The sequence below is a fragment of the Mizuhopecten yessoensis genome, unplaced genomic scaffold, assembly GCF_002113885.1.
Source record: "Mizuhopecten yessoensis strain PY_sf001 unplaced genomic scaffold, ASM211388v2 scaffold5091, whole genome shotgun sequence".
NCBI classification, from domain to species: domain Eukaryota; kingdom Metazoa; phylum Mollusca; class Bivalvia; order Pectinida; family Pectinidae; genus Mizuhopecten; species Mizuhopecten yessoensis.
The window spans coordinates 277,092-301,532 of NW_018405875.1; the positions used below are offsets into that span (position 1 = coordinate 277,092).

A 24,441-nucleotide genomic window follows, 5' to 3' on the forward strand; every position below is an offset into this window, starting at 1 on the left:
AGATTCTTAAAACATGAGGCAAGTTAAACTAAATGGCGAATTATCAGAATTGGTGGTTATTTCATCTGCAGAAACAACAAGTTAATCGTCTTTTTATATAAAATGCAGACAAATATAGTAGTTGATATTTTTCCTAAGCCTGCTTTGAGTATTACTTCCAGATAAACATGACTTAAGGAGATTATTACAACCAACAGTTTTGAGTTGTTCAGCGATTTGTAAACTTGAAATGAGCTTTTTATCTGCTTTATTAAAAGAGCCATGTCTCAACGACCTTTAATCTTGTAGTCAATATTTTTTCAACTTTTCATTGTTGTGAGTTCTGGCTTGAAAATAATAAATGGTCCGGAGTTAAGTTGTATAAGTGTAGGGGAACACCTAACCAACTTGTGTGCAGGTCAACTGTCGCAAAGGCTGATTTCAGTGTATATCCGCCTTTTAAACGGATCGAATACATTTACGCAATGCATGTATTAATTATTGCTTACCAGATTATATATGAATAAAAAACAAACACGTCGTAAGTCATGTTAAATAATTTTAATGTATTGCACTGAATAAGGTACAATGTTATGTTAATACTTCATACATGCCTCTATCGCTTCCTTGATATTCAATACAAAATGATATCATTACTAAAATGTGGTTAAAGGAATAAAATCTTAATTTGGTTTATATTATGACCCAGAAATGAAGTCATATGAACTGGCTATATCTACAGCACAGGGACTAGGGGCAAGGAATTACCCCGAGATAGATTAGGATACCATAAAATATTTGTCTTTTCAGACCATTTTGAGTGTCCTTAATCCAAGCTCTAGTTTAGTCACCGGACCCTGTACAACAATATAAATCATTCAAATATGTTAATCATGCCAAATTACCTTGAATAAACGTTCAAGTGCATTCATTTGAATGTATTTGTGTTCCCTTTCGTCAAGTTAAGATTTGAACATATTCGACACAGGTGACCTGGAATAAAGGGCAAAATATTAATAAAAATGATAGCCCTTTTATTCCCAGATATCTCCTGGTAAATCATCATGAATCCAAACCTTCATGAACTTCAGAAGTTGTTATTATTTTACTATATCAAACTTCAGTGATCTTGAAGAAATTCAATGCCGCCCTTGATCTAATTTGTTTGTCTCTTATCTATGTTACCTACCTGTCAGATATCAAGACCCTGGGTCTTCTGAAACGTAAAAAGGCATTAGTCATTTTATAATTTTAATACTTTTCCTGCGACCTTTACTAAAGATCAAGACAGTTTGTTTTAACATTACTGATTCACCTTCATCCCAGCTGTTTTGCCAAATACATGACTCTATGCTTCATTTATCTTTATGAGTTGTCGAAAATATCAATTATTAACGGACGACAAACAACGGAAAATGACGAAAGCCAATGGGTCACTTGAGCCTTTGACTAATGGGAACTAAATTATGAAAATTATTTTTGATTGTCCGAATACCCAAGGATAACTTTGCAAAAGCGTTTGGAATATAATCAGACGTGTTTAAAGACATTATCAAGTACTTATTTTAATTCTTTAGTACTGCTGAGATCATTTTGCATTGAATGTCGCCTGTTGAGGTTTAATCTGATTGAATATATAGGACATAAACACAGCAAACACATTAAAAATGAACAATAGATATTCCATGGCCAACCCTTAATAAAGTAGAAACACATGATATGTCCACAGTCAAATGTGTTCCGTCAGTATTGTATACGTCAGCCATCACATGATGTTTTTAGATTATCTAATGAAAAGTGCAATATGAATTTAAATATATTTACCGTATGATGATATATAAAATATATAATGTGGTTTCAGCTTATTTATGACTCAAAGAATCTTGTTTCATGACTCAAAATGGAAGAGACAATGGCGTTTGATTAAAATCTGATTCCGTCATTGTTTACAGTTTACAATAAAACTTTAAACAATAGGTTTTTACAACATACCTTTATTAATCAAACAATATAAGTTAGATTACTTCAAGAACTAGTTTCTTTTTCCGCTATACATTCGTTTATACTTTTGTCCGATACTCTGACCACCCCCTCCACCACTTGTAGTCACACAACGTGACACTGTGTTGATTTCATGTTATCATTTAATGGTGTGTTTTTAATTGGGGTATATGTATCTTGGCGTTAACTTACAGACAAAATCGGAAATATCACAATGTACCAGTAAGAAATAAGAACTCTTCCAAATTAAAGGTTGAAATAGTCCATCATGAAACTTAAAGAGTGAATGAATTAAAGAGATAAGGCAAAATAAATTAAATAATTAATACACAAAAAGCAATATCACTCTATTTGACGGCTGCAGTCGACGTACAATTCGATAGTTGTACCATATTATATTATTCTTAATTTGAGATCGAAAAACTCATATGAGGATATCATATCTAAAGTAGCCATACAGCAGCATAAAGATATAAATTAATATGTATAAATATTATAAAAGTGTATCACAGAAACAAACATATCTCGTTTCAATGATAACGGCGTTTTGTTTCTCTCACATGCTTCACATGAATGTAATATAAATACCACACATATTGTTGAGGACTCTGTACCATAAAATTGAAAGAGAACTGACTAAAACCTTGGTTAATATATAAGTTTCTTCCAAAATAATCAAGACAAGGAGGTGAAACATCTGGTATTGCTGTCAAAATGCATTTTAAATGACTCTAAATGTACATTGGTCCATCATAGGACACATGTAATAGTTGACAAAGAATATCATCAGATCGTTTCTTTGCATAATTGAGTGTTTTCAAACATGATATTTGGTTTAGAAATTTATAAATAACCTAGCTAAATTATTAAAGGTTAAAACATATTAGTTGTGTAAAATGTTTAAAAGGATCTAACTTGTTTGTGAAGTGTAGTAAATACTTTTAACTTCAAGTATTAGCAACCTTTTCTACCACTATTCACAAATCTATTTCTCGTTTAACTAGTCATGATTATTTCTCTGTTATCCCCTAGGGTAGGGTGTCTCTGTCATCCCTAGGGTATGATTTATCTGTCACCCCTAGGTTCTGATTTCTCTATAATGCCACACTGTAATATTTCGCTATCAACCCCTAGGGTAGGGTGTCTCTGTCATTCCTAGGGTATGATTTATTTGTCACCCCTAGGGAACTATTTCTCTGTAACCCCCTACGGTAGGATTTCTCTGTCGGCCCCTAGGGTATGCTTTCTCTGTCACCCCTTAAGAAATGATTTCTCTGTCACCCCATAGGGAATCATTTCTGTGTCACCCCCTAGAGTAGGATTTCTCTGTCACCACGTAAAGTAGGATTTCTCTGTCACCACGTAGAGTAGGATTTCTCTGTCACCCCCATAGGGAAGGCTTTCATTGTCACACACTAGGGTTTTACAGATAAGTAAAACGAAGCAATACTATGACTTCATTGGAGCTATCCGTATGACGTCACAATTAGCGCACAATTGGAGATATCATGTGCAAATCAGGACAAAAATAGTTTACAAAAAAACGTTTTTGCTTTCAACATAGTATTAGAATTATGGGAAAAAAATAATTCTTCCCTATTTTCAGGTTTAAACAGAAATCCCAATTATCGGGGTGATTATTTTGTTGCTTAACCTTGGGTAGAGCATTGGCATAAACATCAATATATCACGCCTCGAGTTGGAAATGTTACTGTCACACCTTCAAGGTAGGGGAAGAATATATCAATCAATATACACAAACTTGATGGATATATTCCTTTCGCCATAGACTGACAACCTGGTAGTCTCGTGATACACAATGAGATACACTATTGTCGTCATGGCCAATACTGAATGTTATACTACGTTCAAAAAACGTACGAATGGAAAATAAGAGACAGATGAATGGGCACTATGGGAAATTCATTACACAATAAAATAAGGATACAAATATCATGATTAGTTGACAAACGTTTTTCTCTGTCTATAAGAAAAATATGTTATCATATAATAAAGGTATTATTATTTTGAAATGAAAAAGGTAATTATGAAAAAAGTCAACAAAATATCAATGATATTACTATTGCCGATTTCCAAGATAAAACATAATTTTTATCTCGTTCTTATCTCATTTCCGTGCCGACACTATGTAATTGAAGATACCCTGAAAGTAGCGCTCTCCAAAATCACTTCAATGTTCGCAAACTAATACCTACAGTACACAAAACGTTATTCCATTTCATTTTTATGAAACAACCTTAAAATATACATATATACTATAGATGTATGCATCGAATTCGCGATATGAATGAGAGCAATAAGCAGTTTGATAACTATAAACTATGCCAAAGAGATTGCTACAAGTATGTATATTGTAACGTGACGGGGAGGAGGTTTCCAGAATACAACATTTCACAGCAAAGTTCTATTTACAAGTTTATTTACACTTTATATACAACGTACAACATCACGGTCAGCATAGTCCATAACAACACCCGAGAGACTCCTCTAATTTACCTCAGCTAAGCTATACAGGAGACAGCCTAATCACGTCTGTACTCCACTAGATCACTCCCTTTTCTCCCCGGACCACACGCTGGTATCCCCAAGCTATTACTGAGGCCAGCCCTGTAGCAGTGACAGTGCCCATGACCTTAAAGGTCAACTCTCCGGCTCAGCCATGTGCCAGCCTGCCTGCTATCAGTATCGTCCCCCCTCCCGGTGTCAATTAAAGCGTGTACTAAATACATGCCCCATCATCCTTATCAACTCATTATATACTTACTCTTAACACAATAGGCACAATTAGGGATATACAAACACCAATTTATCACAATATACATGTACATTTTACATAACAAATGTACAGATTTGTCAAAAGGTGAAGCCTTCAGTTAAAGATATATTAAAAAGGCTTCAAGTAAAGTGGTAGGTACATTTAACAATGAATATTTTAGCAAATGTTGTTATGGTCCTATACCACATATTGATATTGGTGACAAACTTGATAAAGCCCTCAATAGTTTCTAAAATATGCATTGTTCATATTTATAATTAGATATAGAGTCGTTCAGCATTTTGAAGTTATTTCCAACAGTTATTTGAACAGCAAATTAAGTATTGAAAGTGAAATTGATGACGTCATAATAAAGATTGATGATGTAACTATAGCAAATGTTCAAAATAGTCTCAAAACAACATTTGCCTTATTAATGCATTGCGATGGAAGGATGCAGAGCAAATGTAAATATATAACAATGAATGTTATTCCAAGTTCTACAAAGTTATTTGACAATTATGTAGTATATAACAGTTATCACCCATATATTATATTAAACCACCTACTGGTAGCATGGACAATTCATTACAATGGGTTGTATGATGATACATTTGAAGAAGTTAAGAAGACTTCAAAACAACTTAAGAATGGATTTTCCCATTCTTGGATGTATTTTTCTCAACAAAGAATGTCTGCTTGCGCCAAGTGACGTCCTGAACAGGTTATCGCATCTACATAAAGGTAATGCGCGTAAGAAAATAGTCCGTCATAAACAAATCATTATTAAATCAATATGAAAAAAAATTGTGACGACAATCACACCATTTTAAGTATTAATGTGCATGTGGAGATAATGATATTGGTCCGAACACATCTTTTCACATAAATGTAAGTTGCATGATTTTCCTTCGCGAGAATCTTCACTCTAACTTGGAAAGAACAATATCAAAACTGAAAGAGTTAATAACAGTCTGGGAAAAAAAGAAATCTAACTATGATTGAATAAAATGAAAATAAACATAAGCAACTCTTAAGCGTTTTACAGTACATAGATATACAATAAATACAATTAGCATATACATTAATCAATTCAATTTTGAGGAATTCGCAGGATCTGCCTTATCATGCGCTAACTACCTGCCTCCTGGCTAATATCTTCTTATGTGTGTATGCCTGCGTGTGTGCTGGAGATGTAATGCGTTCTGTTTGTAGTGGGACCATGCTTCCAACGGCATCATTTATAGTGCCACCTCATTTGAACGCTTCAGCACATACACCGCCAGATCCACCTCAGACCAATTTATACTCCACCTGGGTTGTTGGAGCTGTGTGGGCAGGAGAAAAACACTTTCTCTGAATATCCATGCGAACGAAGACTTCAGGGATCGAATTCCGGTCGCCTGCGTGAAAGGCCGGAGTGTTAACCACTCGACCAATCTGCCCATAATTAGACCAATACAGATTTCTAAAACACTTTTAATTCCTGAACTTACTTATCATTTTACAGTACTACATGTACTACAACGAATTATGATGAAACACTCTCTACCTATCATACAAAATGCTATATTTGACATCGCACATTCTAACTATTCAGTGTGGGTGGGTTCAAAAATTAATAAAGGATGATAATGAGTCAATGGACAGTTATACAAAAGTTTTTCCTAAATCAATATGAGCATACTATCTTGATATTCTCAGAGAATATAGAGACTATAAAACATTTGGACGGTTATACAAAATTACCATTGTTTTACCAGGATATCTTCCAAATCCTGGTTAGATAAAGGTTGATATAAAATCCACTTCCTAAAAGTATTACAGATATTGCAAATGAATTGATATGGGGGGATCAATATAGAAAGTTTAACTGGATAAACAACAACATCCTTAGAATAGCAGATCTGCTAGACCATCAAGGCAAAATTAATGAAAACCTTGTCTAATTACACTAGACATAAAAATGGATTTTAGAAGAATCCATCATGAAAAATCCATACAAAAAATGGTAATAAAAGTAAGTAACTCTGATAAAGCATGATAAAGTGAAAAGAACGATAACACTGTGTCTTCAATGAAATTAAATTATGCAGAAGAAGCAGTAAATTAATATTTTTTTAAATGTACATTTTATAGCAAACAGTTGTGTAGATTTGTCGACAGGTGAAGCTTTCAGTTAACAATATATTATAAAGGCTTAAGGTAAAGTGGATAATACATCGAACAATGAATGTCATTCCAAGTTCAAACTATGTGATATTTAAAGATTAGTACACTATGTTTTCAGGTTTTGTCGTGAGAACAAGTTTCTCATCGCAAACACGAGGATAAAATCGAAGCTCTCACGGTAACTCCCTTTGGCATTTTCTTGTAACCAGTGAATTAAATAATCATCAACTTCGAAAATGTGTGCCAGCGGAAAACGTCTTGCGCCTCCATGCGGGCCGCCATTTTGGAAACACTAAGGCTTAATAATGTTTTAAGGATGTATCTTCTCTTGAACATTCATGAAAAGTTACTGCAGCTTAACATTATTGGTATTATTCAGATATCCAGTATATGCATGTTGAAGTTGATAAGAAGGGGCACAAACACATGCTATCATAATTCATTGAAACGCTGAATTTCAATATCAGCGTCTGATCCAAGTGCGGCTAAGATTGCTTGTATAGGCGTGACTACGGCGGTACCATGAGTCGTGCGCCCGATCGCTAACCCTATACAGTGTAAAGATGTTCCTTCCAACATAAACACTGCTGATCCAGAGTCACCTGGCTGGAAAATGTTAATTCCTGATTTGTCTCCTATAATTTCATACTGGTTTTTCATATAGAATTTGGCCTTCATGGAGGGCAGTCCTAAGGCAGTGGACAAGGGCCGCACTTGTGCACCGTCCACTCTCAAGTAACCTTTTGTCAGGTGGGTTTCACTTCCGAATTTGACAACAAAGTTGCTTGTACCAAATTTTTTAATGTCTGGTAATATAGCTCCGTTGTTGTATTCCGGTAAATCATCAAATCCTGAAAGAATAGAACAGAATGTGATTCACAAACTCATTAAGGCATCTTTCTTGTGCTTGTATTTGTGTTGCATACCGAGTAGATCAACTTTAAATATGATACAAAGGAGGTTTATGTTGAGTTTGAATTGACAACATTAGCCGTTCACACTAGGAACCATTTACAATATTCAAGAACAAGATAGTCGATTGTTTAGGTAGCCCAATGTTTACCTGGTAAGCCGTACAATCATCCATCGATGAGCATGATAACCCTTACTACTATAGTTATGAACAAAGCACAACCTGAACTTGTTTTTATACATGATAAAATGTAGGTTGATTAAAAGATGTCATAAGCGCGTTCTAAAGGCTGAACATTTTTAAAAGTGGGACAATTTGGTAAATGTTAGCTTTTCGCTTTTACAGACGGGACGATATGTTTCAACAGAGCAAACATTTAAAGCAAATATTTGAATCACTAGAAAACCACCATGAGTGAGTATGTCAACCAAATAACGTTTTCTGAACAAAGAATTACTTTGTGTTATTTCGAGAAGTAATAATGTTTTCCACTTTTCTCTCTATACACAATTGATACACGATTGTAAACAACAAATGGATGACAAAAGAGCGAAAAATATCTTAATTTGAACAACACCGTAATTTCAATTTTGAATTCTGGATATAAAGCAAAATTTGAACGAAACAAAGATTTGTTCCGGTAGGGTAAGCGTCGTCTGCTTCATCAACGACACCCGCCATGTGCATCGAAGTCACATTCAAGCCATGTTTTGCTCTTAAAGAGACATGTGGTAATGACAACAAAGCAGCAATGATAACTGATGTGTATTAGCAAACGCATTGATATTACTATCACACAATGATACTGAATATTTCATAAAGAGATCATCATGGCGATTGAAACATTTACCCATTGTCTTCATCAACCTGTAACTCTCAAATTCTGAGTTATTGTTTTTGGTCAGTTTTCGACATTTATAAAGGAAAATATAAAATCTATTAACAATCCTCTCAATACCGAATCAACTGTGACCGTAACATGTAATGTAAGTACCGAAATTCTGACAATTTGTGAGGTATTGTTATGGTTAAATTATTGTTTAATTACTGGTCAGGTATTTTCAGGGCCAGATGATTGATTTATGAATTTTAGGTATAGAACGACCTATGCATTTTTCATAACCTTGGGATCGATAATATATTAAAAGATATGAAAAATAATCTGATGGAGAACACATGCAAAACAATAATTCCAAATAAATGTACCCACCTGCTTCTCTGTACTTGTAACTGTGATCATTAGCAAATCTGCCTTTATTGGGTCGCCGTGTTTCATCTGATATGGTCACCACGGCAACATCAATGCTGATATCCATACTTGGGTTAAAATTTACCCTGTGTACAAATCCACATGGGTTACCACTTTTGGAGGAAGCATCTGTAGCGGGTTGTACGACGAGACGTTGATTGGATCCATTATCGGTGAAGTCCACACTGTGTTGGTGAGCGACATCAAACAACACATGAGCGCATGTCAGGAAACCCATTGTACCTTTATACTGCACAAACGGACCAAGTGTTCCCCAACCATTTTGTGAAGGCAGCGCACCTATGTTACATCCCATTTTGAGCTTGTCATGGTGATTTGTGCTTGGTTTTGTCGGATATCCACCAAATTCAAAATATCCTTCGCGGACATCAATGTCAATAGAATCGTCTTCTCCCAAGGCTAATGTCGAAGGAAACTCTTTTTCCCCAAGTGGTACAACTCCTTTTGTACTACAGTATAGCACAACACACAGACACTTCTCCAATGCGCCTCCCTTACGTTTAGACCGTACGGTGCAAACACTGATAATATTGAGATTGCTGTGATTACACCACAGAGTCTTGCTGTGCGATTCAATGGCTTTATTGGTCCTTTCCATGTCCTGTTTGGAACTATCACCGTCTACTTCCTTGCTGTTTGACACGGTCATTGCTTCATCATCAACCCTGTAAGGGTTTCTAATCATCACCAATCCTATCCCGTCCTTTATGTGATTGGTCACGTGCACCACTTTTGGAGAATAAACAATAAATACTCTGGCCAATCTACCGTTTGCCTCTCTCTGATGACCAGGTACAACAGAAGGTTTCAATTCTCGATATTCCTTTTTCAGGCGTTCCCCAACCTCTGCCATGAAGAAAATCTCCATCGGGTTGCTGAGTTGTATATTGTTCATACAGTAGGCAATGTTCTGTTCGTCTGAATACTTAATCAGGGATTCCACGATCACTGGTTTCTTCAGAAATGTTGCAACAAACAAAGATGTAGCTTTTCTGTCTTTCATTTCGTCCAATAAACCTTCAAACACTCCCACTGGGATTTCTAGTTGATCATTCCAGTTAAATGTAGTAGAACTCCAACTCTGTACATGCTCAACTGCTTCTGGTGAACCAAACACTGCTATAATAATCAGTGGATTCACTGGAAAGTGTTTAAAGTCGAAACCTTTGCTCTTGAAATATGCTTCGAATTCCTGTAAAACTGCAAGATTACCTTCTTGGACCGCTTTAATGACCTTGGCAGAACCTACAATGTATGTATATGCTATTTTTTAAACATTACGATGACAATTACAAAATTGTTTACCCTGAACCAAACATGTAGAGGACATCTAATTTTTCACTGAACAGAAAACTAGTCCTTTATGTGTTGATAATACTGTCATAACACCTTCTGGTCAGTTGTAGACCCTTACTAATATAGACAAGGCTTCAATATTTGTTTGAAGAAAGAAAAAAAGAAAACAAAAACTGGATCACTGATATATTTTGATATTCCAATATGGCATAATATTGATTCACATTCTCAGATATATGACAAAAGAACCTTTACACACACACATATACAAATTATTAATCTGAAAATGGATTTGGACTATAGATATGTCAATATTACCCTCATTGTCCTCATAGGCCAGTTCTGGTAACAGGGACATGCCTGCTTCTCCTTCTCCATAGGTGCTTGACATCGATTGGGCAGTTTCTGTTGTATGTCCAACTTCCTTTTCAATATGGTAGTTTTGTAATGATTCCATGTTTATAATGATAAATTTACATTTGTGCTGCAATGTCACTATGTAAACCAACTTGGTTTCGAGTCAACAGACTATGAACGGGACGGATCAGTTAAATTGACGTGACCAAAACGTTACTATTAGAAACCCGGAAGTCACGGTTGACTTTCGTTTTGAATTGTTTGGTGATACTTTTTCTATGCTACCATAAAACATTATCCATAACATTTCTTTTTCTGTTAAAATAGTATTTACCATGGCCTATCACTTGTTGACGGAAATGAAATGGCCTTTTTATATATGAATCTTGTCTCCGACCACACGACAGCTGGTCAATGCTGTTAGTACAAAAACGAGCTGATAATCCGGCTCGTGCGTTTCTCCTCTTTTTGAATGAAATATCTTTTCAGCATCTACTAAGACGACAAGGAATATCATGTTTACTATTAGTTCCTTTTCCATCTTAACATTCAAACAAATGCTTCAACATATACAAATTACTAGACGGCAACATGCTTCTCGCGGCAACCGCGTTACTCAATTTTCGAAGTTTACGGACATGCCGCGGCGGTGTGACTTCTTAAACAAACGATTTTAATCAATATACAATATTGTTATGTTTTCAATATACTATTATGATTGAAATAATAAAACATGAAATAAAGTTCGAATGAATTGATAAAAAATGTTTTACGGTTGTTATGTCCATTGCAAAATAACACAGGAAATGCATGTGATTTCCACCGGTCGAACGTTCTAGTGAATTATGTTTGGACGTGACAAAGGTAATAATACGTATTAAACTGCTTTCAGATGCGGTTCAAACAAGGTAGGCATTATGAGTGCCAACTGCATTACAAGCAAATATATTGTGAACCGCTAATGGGGTTCATATCACTTCCCTGTTATTTAGTGAGCATTCATATACCTTTTTATTACGTCATTATATTTCTGATAAACATAGACACCATTCTTTATGATATATCATGTTGAGAGAGAGAGAGATAGAGAGAGAGAGAGAGAGAGAGAGAGAGAGAGAGAGAGAGAGAGAGAGAGAGAGAGAGGCTTCGATCATTATGATACGGCTTACAGGTTTACGTACAAGATATTCAAGGAGTTTGCCATTTTTATCCTTTTTGCTACACTCCTTCACTTGTATTCCAACAAGCATGTGCTTTTCATGTACTTCGATAGTCTGTTTTTGGTACGGTCTCGGTGTGAGAGCAGGATATGGCTTATACGGCAACATTTTATCTTTCAGGTCAGATTGTTTCGAGTACTCCAAGGCTTCAATCATTACGCTACGGCTTACAGGTCTAATGCCAAGATAATCAAGGAGTTCGTCATTTTGATCCTCTTTGCTGCACCCTTTCGTTCGCATTTCAACAAGCACTTTCTTCTCTTGCCAATCTGTCATTCCGTTTTCGAATAGTCTGAATATGAGCTCGCGAGGTTCTAGTTCCCTCAAAAGGTCGGTATAGTTTGCTTGAATGGTCGACGCCATACTGACCACATCGGAGGCAGTGTATTGCTTGGTTATTCCCACAACGATTTCCTTCAATGCCTTGCAACCTGCATACATTTTATCGTGATGTTCTTTTTCGACATTCTTTAACTGAGAAATAGTTTTTTTTCCAAATGGTCCATCTTGCTGTTGATTTCATTCAACATATCATTAGAACTGTGCATAATAGTACCTGAAGGCAGGAATGCTGGATTTTGTAAATCATCTGTTGGTTGATTCATGGTAAGATAAGGGTTTTCAGTAGCGATCGCTGATATGGAATCTCCTTTAAGTGTAATCTTCCTCATTTCTGTAATTGTGCCTGTCATTTTCCTTTCAAAGTTCTGAGGAAGTTCTTCCACTGCGTCAGCCTCCAGCGATGAGATTCGCTTCAGGACATAGGACGTGTAGACATCTGTCGGCCAGTCATGCCAAGAAGATTCACATGGGGTAGATCGAGAAGGGAAAGGCGATGGAGGAGGATCTTCCACGGGATTAATATAGTCACCTTCTTTAACAGGTAAGCTACACGAGTGGTCAGTCGGCGAAGAGTTCTTACGGGCCGGAATCGATTGCGATGTAGGAAGCACCAAGTGATATGCATTAGGTCCTTTTTGTTTTTTTTGCATATACTGAACTCTTTCTTTGTACTTCCAGTACTTTGACGGAAACTCTGAAGAGCTCCAGAACAATGAACAGTGGCGACCCTTTCATTGCCCCTTTCCCCTCTGTTCCGCTCGTGTGTCTGTATCGTAGTTCCCCTTCCGACGTGACCTCAATGGTGAGTTCTCCTTCGCAGTTGTTGATCACACTTGAAAAATCTCCAGACCGGGCATTCCTCCTCTCGAATACGTTAATTGGCGACCATCTTGACTGAGACCTTCTTCCTGGTAATTTGCTAATAGATAAGGATTGTGGGTCTAGCGTTGCTAACTCTTCTGGCTTTGCAGTTGTCGTTCCAAGTGTTATATGGTAAAGATGCGGTGGGTTCCCACCATTACTGGTACACTTTCAGTTTGGCTGTGTGTTTGCTTGTTCCCTCAAATTCAACATTGTCACCAGTGACTTCATGGAACTTAGAAGGTGGATCTATAAAAGATAGTTAAAGCAACAATGGGTCATGTTATAGTGAATGGCAGTGGAGTAGAGTTTGTTGAGAACTTAAATAAATGATAACCGCTACACAAATTACAAGGCTAATAATTTAACATTATGTATATTTCGTTAAGAAGGAATAAACATTCTCTAAGTACAGACATGGATCAGAGGTATTTTCCTCACCCATTGTTATTTTTCATATATGTTATACGTTTCAGCATCAACATAACACATCATCAAAGAGGTTTTTCTTCTAACTTATCATTTGACTATATTGACTTATAACCATATGGCCTTTTACCTGGTTTTCAAGGTAAAATATTTTAAACAGCAAAATCGATTGACCATGCCACTTTTTTTACCTTACCAAATTAGTGTAGGTAATTAAGCTTCGGAGATTTTTTTTGTATATTAAATATATTATCATAAATAAAACTCCTTGAGAGCGGAAAAATCAAATACAACTTCTCATTAAATCTGTTAATGTTTGTATTGGTAGCATTGCAACGGACTTATAATGAACACACACACACACACACACACACACACACGCTCTCTCTCTCACACACACACACACACACACACACACGCACGCACGCACGCAGTTGATTTCACCTTCAACATTTGGTAACATACATTTTGCCAAAAATTAAAATAAAATATATTCCACGGTAACATATTGTAGTTTCTTCCTTCTAAGACTCATACGCTCATGAACAAATATGGAAACACATGAGAATCATTAAATCACAGGAATAAGAAAAAAGCCTTTTGCCTTTGACTTTATATTTTGTATATCATAAATGATATAAACCATTGGTACTTGATTTTGAAATAGTTAGAAAGTATAAATAGCATTTTCATATATATTTCCTCAACTTACTTATTTCGGTGATTTATTACATATTTAATATGTGTTCAATTTTGTATTCATTGTAAGTAACCGAATAAGAAATGTTTAGATGTACTTACCGATGTTGAATGTGGCATTCCCAAATTTGATACAAACAACGAGCCATACATCCTGCTTGGAATCAATTGAGACTCCGAAAGTCTTGTCTCCGTAGGGAGAAACAACCTTGTTCCCAAGGTTTTGAACAAACACCTCACATGCCTTTCTATGAACTCTAATGTTATTGATGATGCTACACCTGTCGCTTAGATACAGTTGCCGCACTTGTTCTGGGCCACGGAACGAGTTGGGGGCAGTTTGCGTGACACCGATATCGACATGGCTACTACCGTCTAGTTGTAGCCGAAGCTTAGGATCAGAAGGACGTAAAGGTTGGTCACTGAAGAAGATGCCCCCAGAGTATCGCTGATCCCAGGATGCTTTATATCTCCCTTCGGAAATACGGACATTTTCTCCGCAAATATGGGAAAATCCCGTACACCTCTCCATAATCAATCTGCAATTTAAAAATTCAAGCCTAATGATATAACGTGTAAGTATGACCGATTATTATGTTTCACTGATACTTTGCCTTAGTTATATTGACTTTACGTTCGAATTGCAGTTTTGTAAATTCGAAATTATCTTATCGTCTCTGGCACCATGACTAAATACATATACAAATATTATTGTTTTTGGCATAATGACTAAATACATATACAGTTATTGCTGTTTCTAGCATAATGACTGAATACATTTACAAATACTTTCTGGCACAATTTCTAAATATATATACAATTATTAATATGACTGGTACCATGACCTAAAATATTAAAAAAACAAAAATGTGTCTTGCACAAGGACTGAATATATAGACATTTTTTTTTCTCTTGGACCATTACCAAATATATATACCCCCGCCTGAAGAAGCCCTAGAAGGTAGAAAGGCCTAGCGATAGATCGGACAGATTTTGCTTTATTCTACACGTGAACATATATTTACAATTTGTTCTCTGGAACCATAGCTTAACATATAAAGAAATATTTTTTTTCCTGATTTCATGACTAAATATAAATACAAATCCTTATATCTCTGGAACCATGACTAGGTATACACATACAAATTCTAATTCATTTTTTAAAACTTAAAACAAATTACAGATACAGTTTAATGTTAGTATATCTATCATGCCAAACAATCAGTGATAAATTACCACACTGTCACAACTCAATGCAAAAATAACCATACCATCATACTCAATGGCACAACTACCAGGCCCTCAAAACCCACATGCAAAATTACCCCTCTGTCAAACTGCAATATCAATATTACACCAGACAGCCAATTCTCAACGACAAAATTACACCACACCGTTAATACTCCATGACAAAATTATCAACCCTCAATAACCCTTCATAACAAAATACACAACATCGTAAACATAGGGGCGTAATTACTACACCGTCAAAACTCCTTAACAAAATATACAATAGCATCCACACAGGGGCATTATTACCACACTGTCAATACTCATTAACAAAATATACAATAGCATCCACACAGGGGCAATGTTACCACACTGTCAATACTCCTTAACAAAATATACAATTCCATCCACACAGGGGCATTATTACCACACTTTCAATACTCATTAACAAAATATACAATTCCATCCACACAGGGGCATTATTGCCACACTGTCAATACTCATTAACAAAATATTCAATTCCATCCACACAGGGGCATTATTACCACACTGTCAATACGCAGTAACAAAATATACAATAACATCCACACAGGGGCATTATTACCACACTTTCAATACTCATTAACAAAATATACAATTCCATCCACACAGGGGCATTATTCCCACACTGTCAATACTCATTAACAAAATATACAATAGCATCCACACAGGGGCATTGTTACCACACTGTCAATACGCAGTAACAAAATACACAACACAACATTGCAATACTCAATACAAAAAATACACGATACCTTTTACACAGCGGCAAAATTACCACATCACAAAATTACAACACCGCCCACACAAAATATACAACGGCACACTCGTAAAAGTATAACATTTACTACAGTGACCACTTACTGGGGCAAAACATACCAACAAGACGACAGATATACTGGTACTGTAACTACAACTAATTTCTACCGTTACTACTGCTACTACTTCTACTGCTTATAATAATGAAAATAACATTATGTGCACCATTAATATATCACCATATACAAATATTAACTTACGTTGTTCACCAGTCAGTTAACGTTCAATATACATATTTTATTTAACGTGAGTAAGGCCGTACAAGTATATGTGTGTTTCATCTTCCATACGATTTTTAGTGCAGGAAGGTAGGTATTCAAAAGATGTTGTTTTATCATTAACAACACAATTATTTATTGATAAGGTGTATTTAATTTGTAATAAAATTCGACTTTAAACGTTGCAAATTCTTTAGGAATTTCTTGGAATACACCTCAATGCTTCAATTTGTCGGTTCTACTAAATGAACTAACTTAAAAGCTATTGTTTAACACTTTGAATTTAAAAGGCTACAGAGCGAAAGATCCTTATTTAGTTAACTACAATACTGGAATGACGTGTTTTGCATTACGCATGCGTATCACCTTCTGTTTTTATGCACACTCACTTCCTGGTTGTCAATGAAGACGTAACCATAAATATCAGTTATATATTAATATTTTACTTTTATATTGATTGATTTATTCCAGTGTGTATGATAGTGCTATAACAAATTGTTTTGTTATATTACCATAAAGTTGTGTTGTTTTCATTCCGTCAGTGTCATTAATGTATTTGGTATAGCTGTGTAATTATATGTGTAGACATATTGTTTAAAGTTTATTATTTACCTTTGTATAGACAGAATTCGCGTGGCTTTGTTAACTAGAAAACCATATCTGTCATAGTCACACTTAACACTTACTAAGAAGTTCAAATAAATGAGGAATACTTAGCCCATGCATTGCTGATGGTGTATGCTGCGCAGAGTAATATTTGTTATAATTAAATGTGTAACAAACGTTTGGTTGAACTGTTCAAATGATATATCAATAGACCAAACATACATGCATACACATACATAAGTATTAATGTACTCATTGCCCAAATATACGTAATACAGTATAACATGATTTGAATACAACAGAACATATGTCAATGAAGCATTTCTCACCTTTTTTCAGGAATCGATTCCTCAACCACAAACATCTTCAGTATCCAGGAAGTAATTTTACAAACATGAAGACTTGGAATTCTACCCGTTTTCATTGCACCTAAAAATAGATTTACAGTGATGTCATAACGTAGTCCTGTAATAGAATACGTCTGGTTATGTGTTGCACGGTGAACACTCGCGACATTATATCAGAGTACACAGCACATGACACGTACCCATCCATAGCTTTACACACAATCAGTATTGGTACGACTGTCTGTAGCTGTTCTCTTACATAAAACAATTGTTTTAGTAATATACAAATGTATAGCAATCAACTACATGTAAACCCTCCACCAACACCGTGGTGATAGGAACAACGGATTAGGAGGGCCAAATCAGTAATTTCAAAAGATGGTGTTTAGGCCTTATTATCAAATTACATAACATGTCATAGCGTCAACACACAAGGATAATACAAATAATAGCTTCAACACCTTTATATATAAACAACAGATTATTAGACCGCATCGTCTACACAAAAGGTGTAGATAGGCATATACACAGCTGATTGATGGTCAACAAGAGTACAAGGCCAAGGGTGTTACAATAAACTAAGATATCGCTATCGTCAATTTATTGTTCGAATTTTAAACTTTCCGAAAATATCATGGATTAAAGTTTGGCGGTTCGATATCGTTAAGCTTACCATTATGAAAAATCGCTACCTTCCAAGTCACCTTATAAACTGTTTATAACGCTTCCGCATGTCCCTTGTAAATCATTTTCATATATTGTTGTAGATAATTAAATCCTCACCTTCTAATTTTTAAACTATAAACCCATACTGTATGCTAATCAATTACGTGTATTGTTGCATTAAATAATTCCTCACCATCTTATATTTTGAATACTCAACGCATGTTCCTTTTGAATATTCCACGTGTAATGGACTTTTTTCGAAATTATTTCGCACTTTTTTATATATTAACTCTTTTGTAAGACTTTGCAAGTTAACTCTTTGCAAAAATTGCACGCTTTGATAAAAACAGCATAAGGTCACGTGACATCAGACAGTCAACACAAATGGATCGAATGGAACTGTAAACGCAAATTGTGTTAAATAATTAAATTAATGATAAAACATGAACGTCAATACAAATTCATCTTAAATTCGGTGAACAATAAGACAAAAGGAACCGATGAAGCACTAAACAAAAAAGATCTGACATTAAACTCGACAAATTTCGGGAAGAGGGACCACGTGATTCACATGTGTAACCGATTTCTAATGCAATGTCGACATAATGATGACAAGTCAGTACATTTCATGGAGTTATTCTGTATCTTTTCTTTGTTTACTCCACTGGCTGCTTGACTGAGTAAATCCATTATGTCATTAATATTAATTTACTTTTCTATCGTCAAAGCATCATCGTTGTTTAAGATCATTTATTTCAGATGAATATTAGGGCCTCGATTATTTTTGATTATTTTTGAATGCCTTTTAAAACAGCAATGCTCAACCTTTGTAAATAATTGATGTGTTTTGTTATATATTTTCATGACCTCGCAATCTAAGTCCAGTGAGCTTGATTCACTGCCTACAGACCTATTAAAGCAATGTCTTGAAGCACTGCTTTCTTTGATTACCGCAATCATGAATAAATCATTGGTTGAGTCAAAGGTTCCATTATGTTTCAAGAAGGCACATGTCAGACCATTGTTAAAAAAGCCTGGAATGGACAAGGATAAGTTGAAAACTACCGCCCAGTTTCACATCTGCCTTTTCTGTCTAATATCTTGTAGAAGGTTGTGTCCCGGCGTTTAGAGGTTCATCTCCATGCAAACAGTCTCCATGACAACATGCAATCGGCCTACCGCATGGGACACTCTACAAAGACGGCCCTCCTACGTGTACGTAGTGATATAGCTTCTGCATTGGATAACAAGTGCCGAGCGGTACTTGTCATGCTGAACTTGTCAGCTGCATTTGACGTCATCGACCATGGTATACTTTATAAACGTCTGGAATACTCTTATGGAGTGACTGATACCGCACTATGCTGGATACAGTCATACCTGAGTGAACGACGACAGTGTGTTGCCATCGGATCTGCCACCTCACATGACAAAGTACTAGATTTCGGGGTTCCTCAAGGGTCGGTGTTAGGACCCCGAAAATATTGTATGTACTCCAAACCGATTGGAGAGATTTGTCGTCGCCATAGCCTTCACTATCATTGCTATGCTGATGACACACAAATGTACATGGTCATAAAACCACAGGACAGTTTAATACAGTCTCAGAAAGTCTGGAAGCTTGTCTGACAGATATCAGTATCTGGATGAACGCCAACATGCTTAAACTTAATCAGGAAAAGACGGAACTAATCGTCTTTTCCCAAAAGTGTCAGCAAACAATGGCTCTCCAGCTCAAGGTTGGTGCCAGAACTATTGAGACTGTTGCAGCTGTTAAAAACCTAGGGTTATAATTTGATAGTTCTCTGAACATGGAGAAACAAGTGAACGCTATTGCCAAAACCTGTTACTACCAGATCAGGAACATCGGCTGTATTCGGCAGTTTCTAACTGCAGATGCATGCAAGATTTTGATGCATTCACTTGTTACCTCTCTGGATTATGTTAACGCCCTACTCTGTGGTATATCTGACAAACTAACTAGTATTCTGCAGAGGGTTCAGAACACTGCAGCACGGCTAGTTACTCGTACTCGAAAGAGAGAGCACATCACACCTGCGCTTTATTCGTTGCACTGGTTACCTGTACGATACGGATCGCAGTACAAAATTCTGGTGTACACATACAAGGCACTAAATGGAACAGCTCCTCAGTACCTACAGGAACTTGTTACCCTGTATCAGCCGTCAAGATCACTGCGGTCGGAGTCAGAATATTTGTTGTGTGTCCCAAAATCTCGTACTGTGACCCACGGAAACAGATGCTTTAGGAGGGTTTCGGTTATGTTGTGGAATAGCTTACCATCTGCTATTAGGAAGTCGAATACCCTGGCCAAGTTCAAGAGGGACATAAAAACCCACCTCTTCACGTCTGCATTTTAGAATCTTTGCAAAGACGTCATGTAAATACCACCCTTTTATTTGTTCAATTATGTGCACATTGCTTGTTAAATGTATGAAAGTGATTGCAAGCCTTTGATGCTTGTTTTCACAATTATAACCATTACTATTATCCATATGTTGTAAAGCGCCCTAGAGTAATTTTACAAATTATATAGGGCGCTATATAAATGCTGTATATTATTATTATTATTATTATTATTATTATTATTATTATATAAGATCAATCCTCGCCTTTATACATTTTAATGCTCGACGCATGTTCATTGTAAATCATTCACATGTATTGTTGTATGAAAATACAGGCTTGCCTTCTCATATTCTTATCGCATACCGCAGGTTGATCAAATCAAGCGTTGTTGAATTAAAACAATCCTCCCCTTTTTATATTTTTAATACTCAACGCATGTCCTTTTTGAATCATCTACATGTATTGTTTTATATAAATGATTCCTCATCTTTTTATATATTAATTCTCAACGCATGTCCCTTATAAATATGTCATATATATTGTAAAAAAAATGATTCCAGACCTTTATATAAAAATCAGCACATGTATTGTTGCATAAACAAATGGAAAACATGGGTATTTTTCGTGCAATCTTTTAATGCAGTTACATTTAGTTAATAAATAAAGTTAATGATACATAGTAAACATCTAAATAACACGCTTATATACAGGTAATCTCCGTATCTCTTTTTTCTATAATGTCTCTTAATTCAGTTCCTTCCCATGAGACTATTGTTTTCACAATATTTAAACTGTTTACAATATTCATATATTGATAGAAGATGTCTTGTATCAAAATATTAAAAATTGATATGAGTAGAGTTGTTTTTAAATATCACACATTGATAGAGGTATCCGTGTTTCACTTTATCACTACGGCGGCATATCTCTGCTATCGACTTTTGACTTACCTTTTTAAAGATGTTAACATCATCTAAGGATATGATGCAATAACGTTTAAATTATGTCGACATATTTTTACATTTTTTCACGATAATTTTTCCCGAGATACTGATCACGTAAGTAGGTAACTCGGCTTTTTATCGTGTTTATGCTCAGATGTAACATCGCCTTGCCATTTATTTATGCAAAACAAATCGCGTGGTTAACCAATTATTTTCCAAAACATTATCATGTGGTGTACTATAATAGATTATAATTAGGGTTAAGATCGATACAGCCTTAATTAAGATTTATGTCACGTGATAATTTCTTCGAGAAAGATTGGTTAACTTGTCGTTTTATTTTGGAAAAAATAAGTATCAAGTCAATGTCACATCTGATCATTAACACAATAATATGCCACCATAATTCACACATTGATAGAAGTGTTGTTGTTTTATAATATTCACACATTGATAGAAGTATTGTTGTTTTATAATATTCACACATTGATACAAGTACTACAATATTGATAGATATACCCTTCAAGTATTTGCAAGCCAAGCAACTGCTCGTCACAGTGGCATATCCTCCATTCAATCTCCATGGAAAGAGAAGAAATGTTATCGAGTCTTAAGGAGAACAACCAAGCTTGTGAAAGTGTCAGATTTAGAAAACCTTTCATCATACAACCAGGTACATCTGTGTAACTGACTACGTATTTGTAGACTGTACAAATGTTAGTAGGTAGTAGAGTTATCTTTCCTCACACAGACAAGTGTTGCGTGGCGCTCTGCTGTTATTGCCAGTGATCTGGGGCCCTAAAAAAGATTCAAGAAGATAAATAAGCAGAAATGTCTTTCCATCATATACTGTGCCAATTGATATGAATATTGGCCAAACAGTTTGTTATAATCGATGCATTTTTACTTATACAATAACGTGGATGAACAAAATCAGAAGAAATCCAAAGCTCTTTTCAAACAGAAAAGCTCACCTAATCTAAGAATATTACAAAATTAATTAATAAATTTCGAAAACACAAATGGAACATTGCGACTGGTCTACAACAATGTTGGATCTGTCAGGCGTCTCCATACCAAAATTAGCCTCCCTTAAGGAATATTGATTGTTATATATATGGATTATTTCGGTATAAAAATTAAACTTTGGAGTCTTGGTAACACAATAAATTTGTGACCTTTTATGGAACCTCAATGCTGTAAATATCAGCATTCTAGTAAAATAATTGCCTGTATTTGTTAGTGAATTTCAAAAGCTTCAGCCTGGAATAGTTTGGCAAACACGCTCACATGTGGAACAGGGTCAACACGGTTTTCTTGTCCCCCCCCCCCGACTTTATTGCACAAATGATTGACCTTTTGGATCCTTAATGTCATATAACAGCGTTCTAGTAACATATTTGTCATTTCTCGCATGAGACCTATATTATAGATTTTGATAAAATAGTAAATCATGATTAAGACGACAAGGAAACTGATATTTTCAATGTTTAAATTCACCTTACTAAAAAAAACCTTGTAACAGCAAGTATTGGGGGAAGTACTTTACTAGAAAAATATTAGACGGAAGTATAGTACTACATGTAGTAGAATATTAGACGAAAATATTGAACTTGTAGATTATCAGACGAAAATATTGGACGAAAATATTGATCTTGTAGATTATCAGACGAAAATATTGAACTTGTAGATTATCAGACGAAAATATTGAACTTGTAGATTATTAAACAGAAATATGATACTTGCAGACTATTAAACGGAAGTAATGTACTCTTAAATTATTAGACGAAAGTATTGTTCTGGAAGATTATTAAACGGAAGTATTGATCTTATATATTATAAGACGGAAGTATTGTACTCTTGCAGATTATAAGACTGATTTATTGGATTTGTTATATATATATTATATTGTGAAAACAGTAGAAAAAGAAAAGCTGCAAAGCATACCTTTGCTGACAAGCAAACCCATTCTTTATATCGCAGCTGACGACTTCCCAAAATTCTATTTCAAGTGTACTTCCAAGTCTACCCGTCTTGTTATACATCAAGCCCATACACAAATTAGGTCCGCTTGTCGATGCTGATTTTAGGTTTATCCATTCTGGCAAGGAAGCTGAATACGGTATACCTGTCCAGATATAACCGGCTACAGTAGACGACCCGGCTGTGTAACAATAAACAGAGTTTAACGTATGGAGTACAAATAGCCATAACATGTTTGATTCTATTAAGTTTTCTGTCACAACGACGTTATTAACCTCTTTTTACACCGACATTTAGGTTAGACTTTTGACATTTAAACATACACTTTGTTTTGCACAAAAATGAATAAACCAATAAATCAATGTTCAAGTATGAATTCTGTACTCAAACCAGCTCTCTTGTAACTCACTTAATACAGGTTAAACAATCAAAACGTAAAATGTAAACAATGGCAACAGTATTAAGCTTTTCGTCTTTGTTTTTTCTTTCATTGAAAAAATAAGATTGTTTTAACTGAAACACCAAATTAGGCGTGACTGCATGCTATCACGAATTTATGATAACATGCCCAATTCTTGTAATTGTATATGATGAGGAGGGAAGTTGAAGTAATGATGACTGACGGAAGGATATTTGTAGAGATTGTGTATAAAGGAGACAATATTTATAGCTGTGCTATAAATAGGCGTGTATATTTATATTGATGGTGTGTGAAGGAGACACTATTTGCAGCTGTAATATGAGTAGGCGTGCGTATTTAAATTGATGGTATGTGAAAAGGAGGACATTAATGGTGATGGTATATGAAGGAGAGGTCATTTATAATATTGATGGTTTGTGCGGAAGACGTCATTTGTAGTGATGGTTTGTTATTTACAGGAGGCAACAAAATAGTCAGATATTT

The 24,441-nt window shown here is 35.4% G+C and overlaps 2 protein-coding genes across 2 annotated transcripts; both read right to left on the reverse strand.

Annotated features, from left to right (window-relative positions):
* Window positions 1-3,423: 3,423 nt before the first annotated feature.
* On the reverse strand, window positions 3,424-12,399 carry LOC110450193. Its single transcript, XM_021497511.1, has 4 exons — window positions 11,944-12,399; window positions 10,726-10,838; window positions 9,052-10,356; window positions 3,424-7,779 (listed from the first exon to the last, which is right to left on the reverse strand). Exons 1-4 carry the CDS (start codon window positions 12,345-12,347, stop codon window positions 7,361-7,363), a joined length of 2,241 nt encoding a protein of 746 aa, XP_021353186.1. The 5' UTR covers window positions 12,348-12,399; the 3' UTR covers window positions 3,424-7,360.
* A 945-nt stretch (window positions 12,400-13,344) lies between these two features.
* On the reverse strand, window positions 13,345-14,859 carry LOC110450194. Its single transcript, XM_021497512.1, has 2 exons — window positions 14,418-14,859; window positions 13,345-13,436 (listed from the first exon to the last, which is right to left on the reverse strand). Exons 1-2 carry the CDS (start codon window positions 14,845-14,847, stop codon window positions 13,345-13,347), a joined length of 522 nt encoding a protein of 173 aa, XP_021353187.1. The 5' UTR covers window positions 14,848-14,859.
* Between the last annotated feature and the right edge of the window lie 9,582 nt (window positions 14,860-24,441).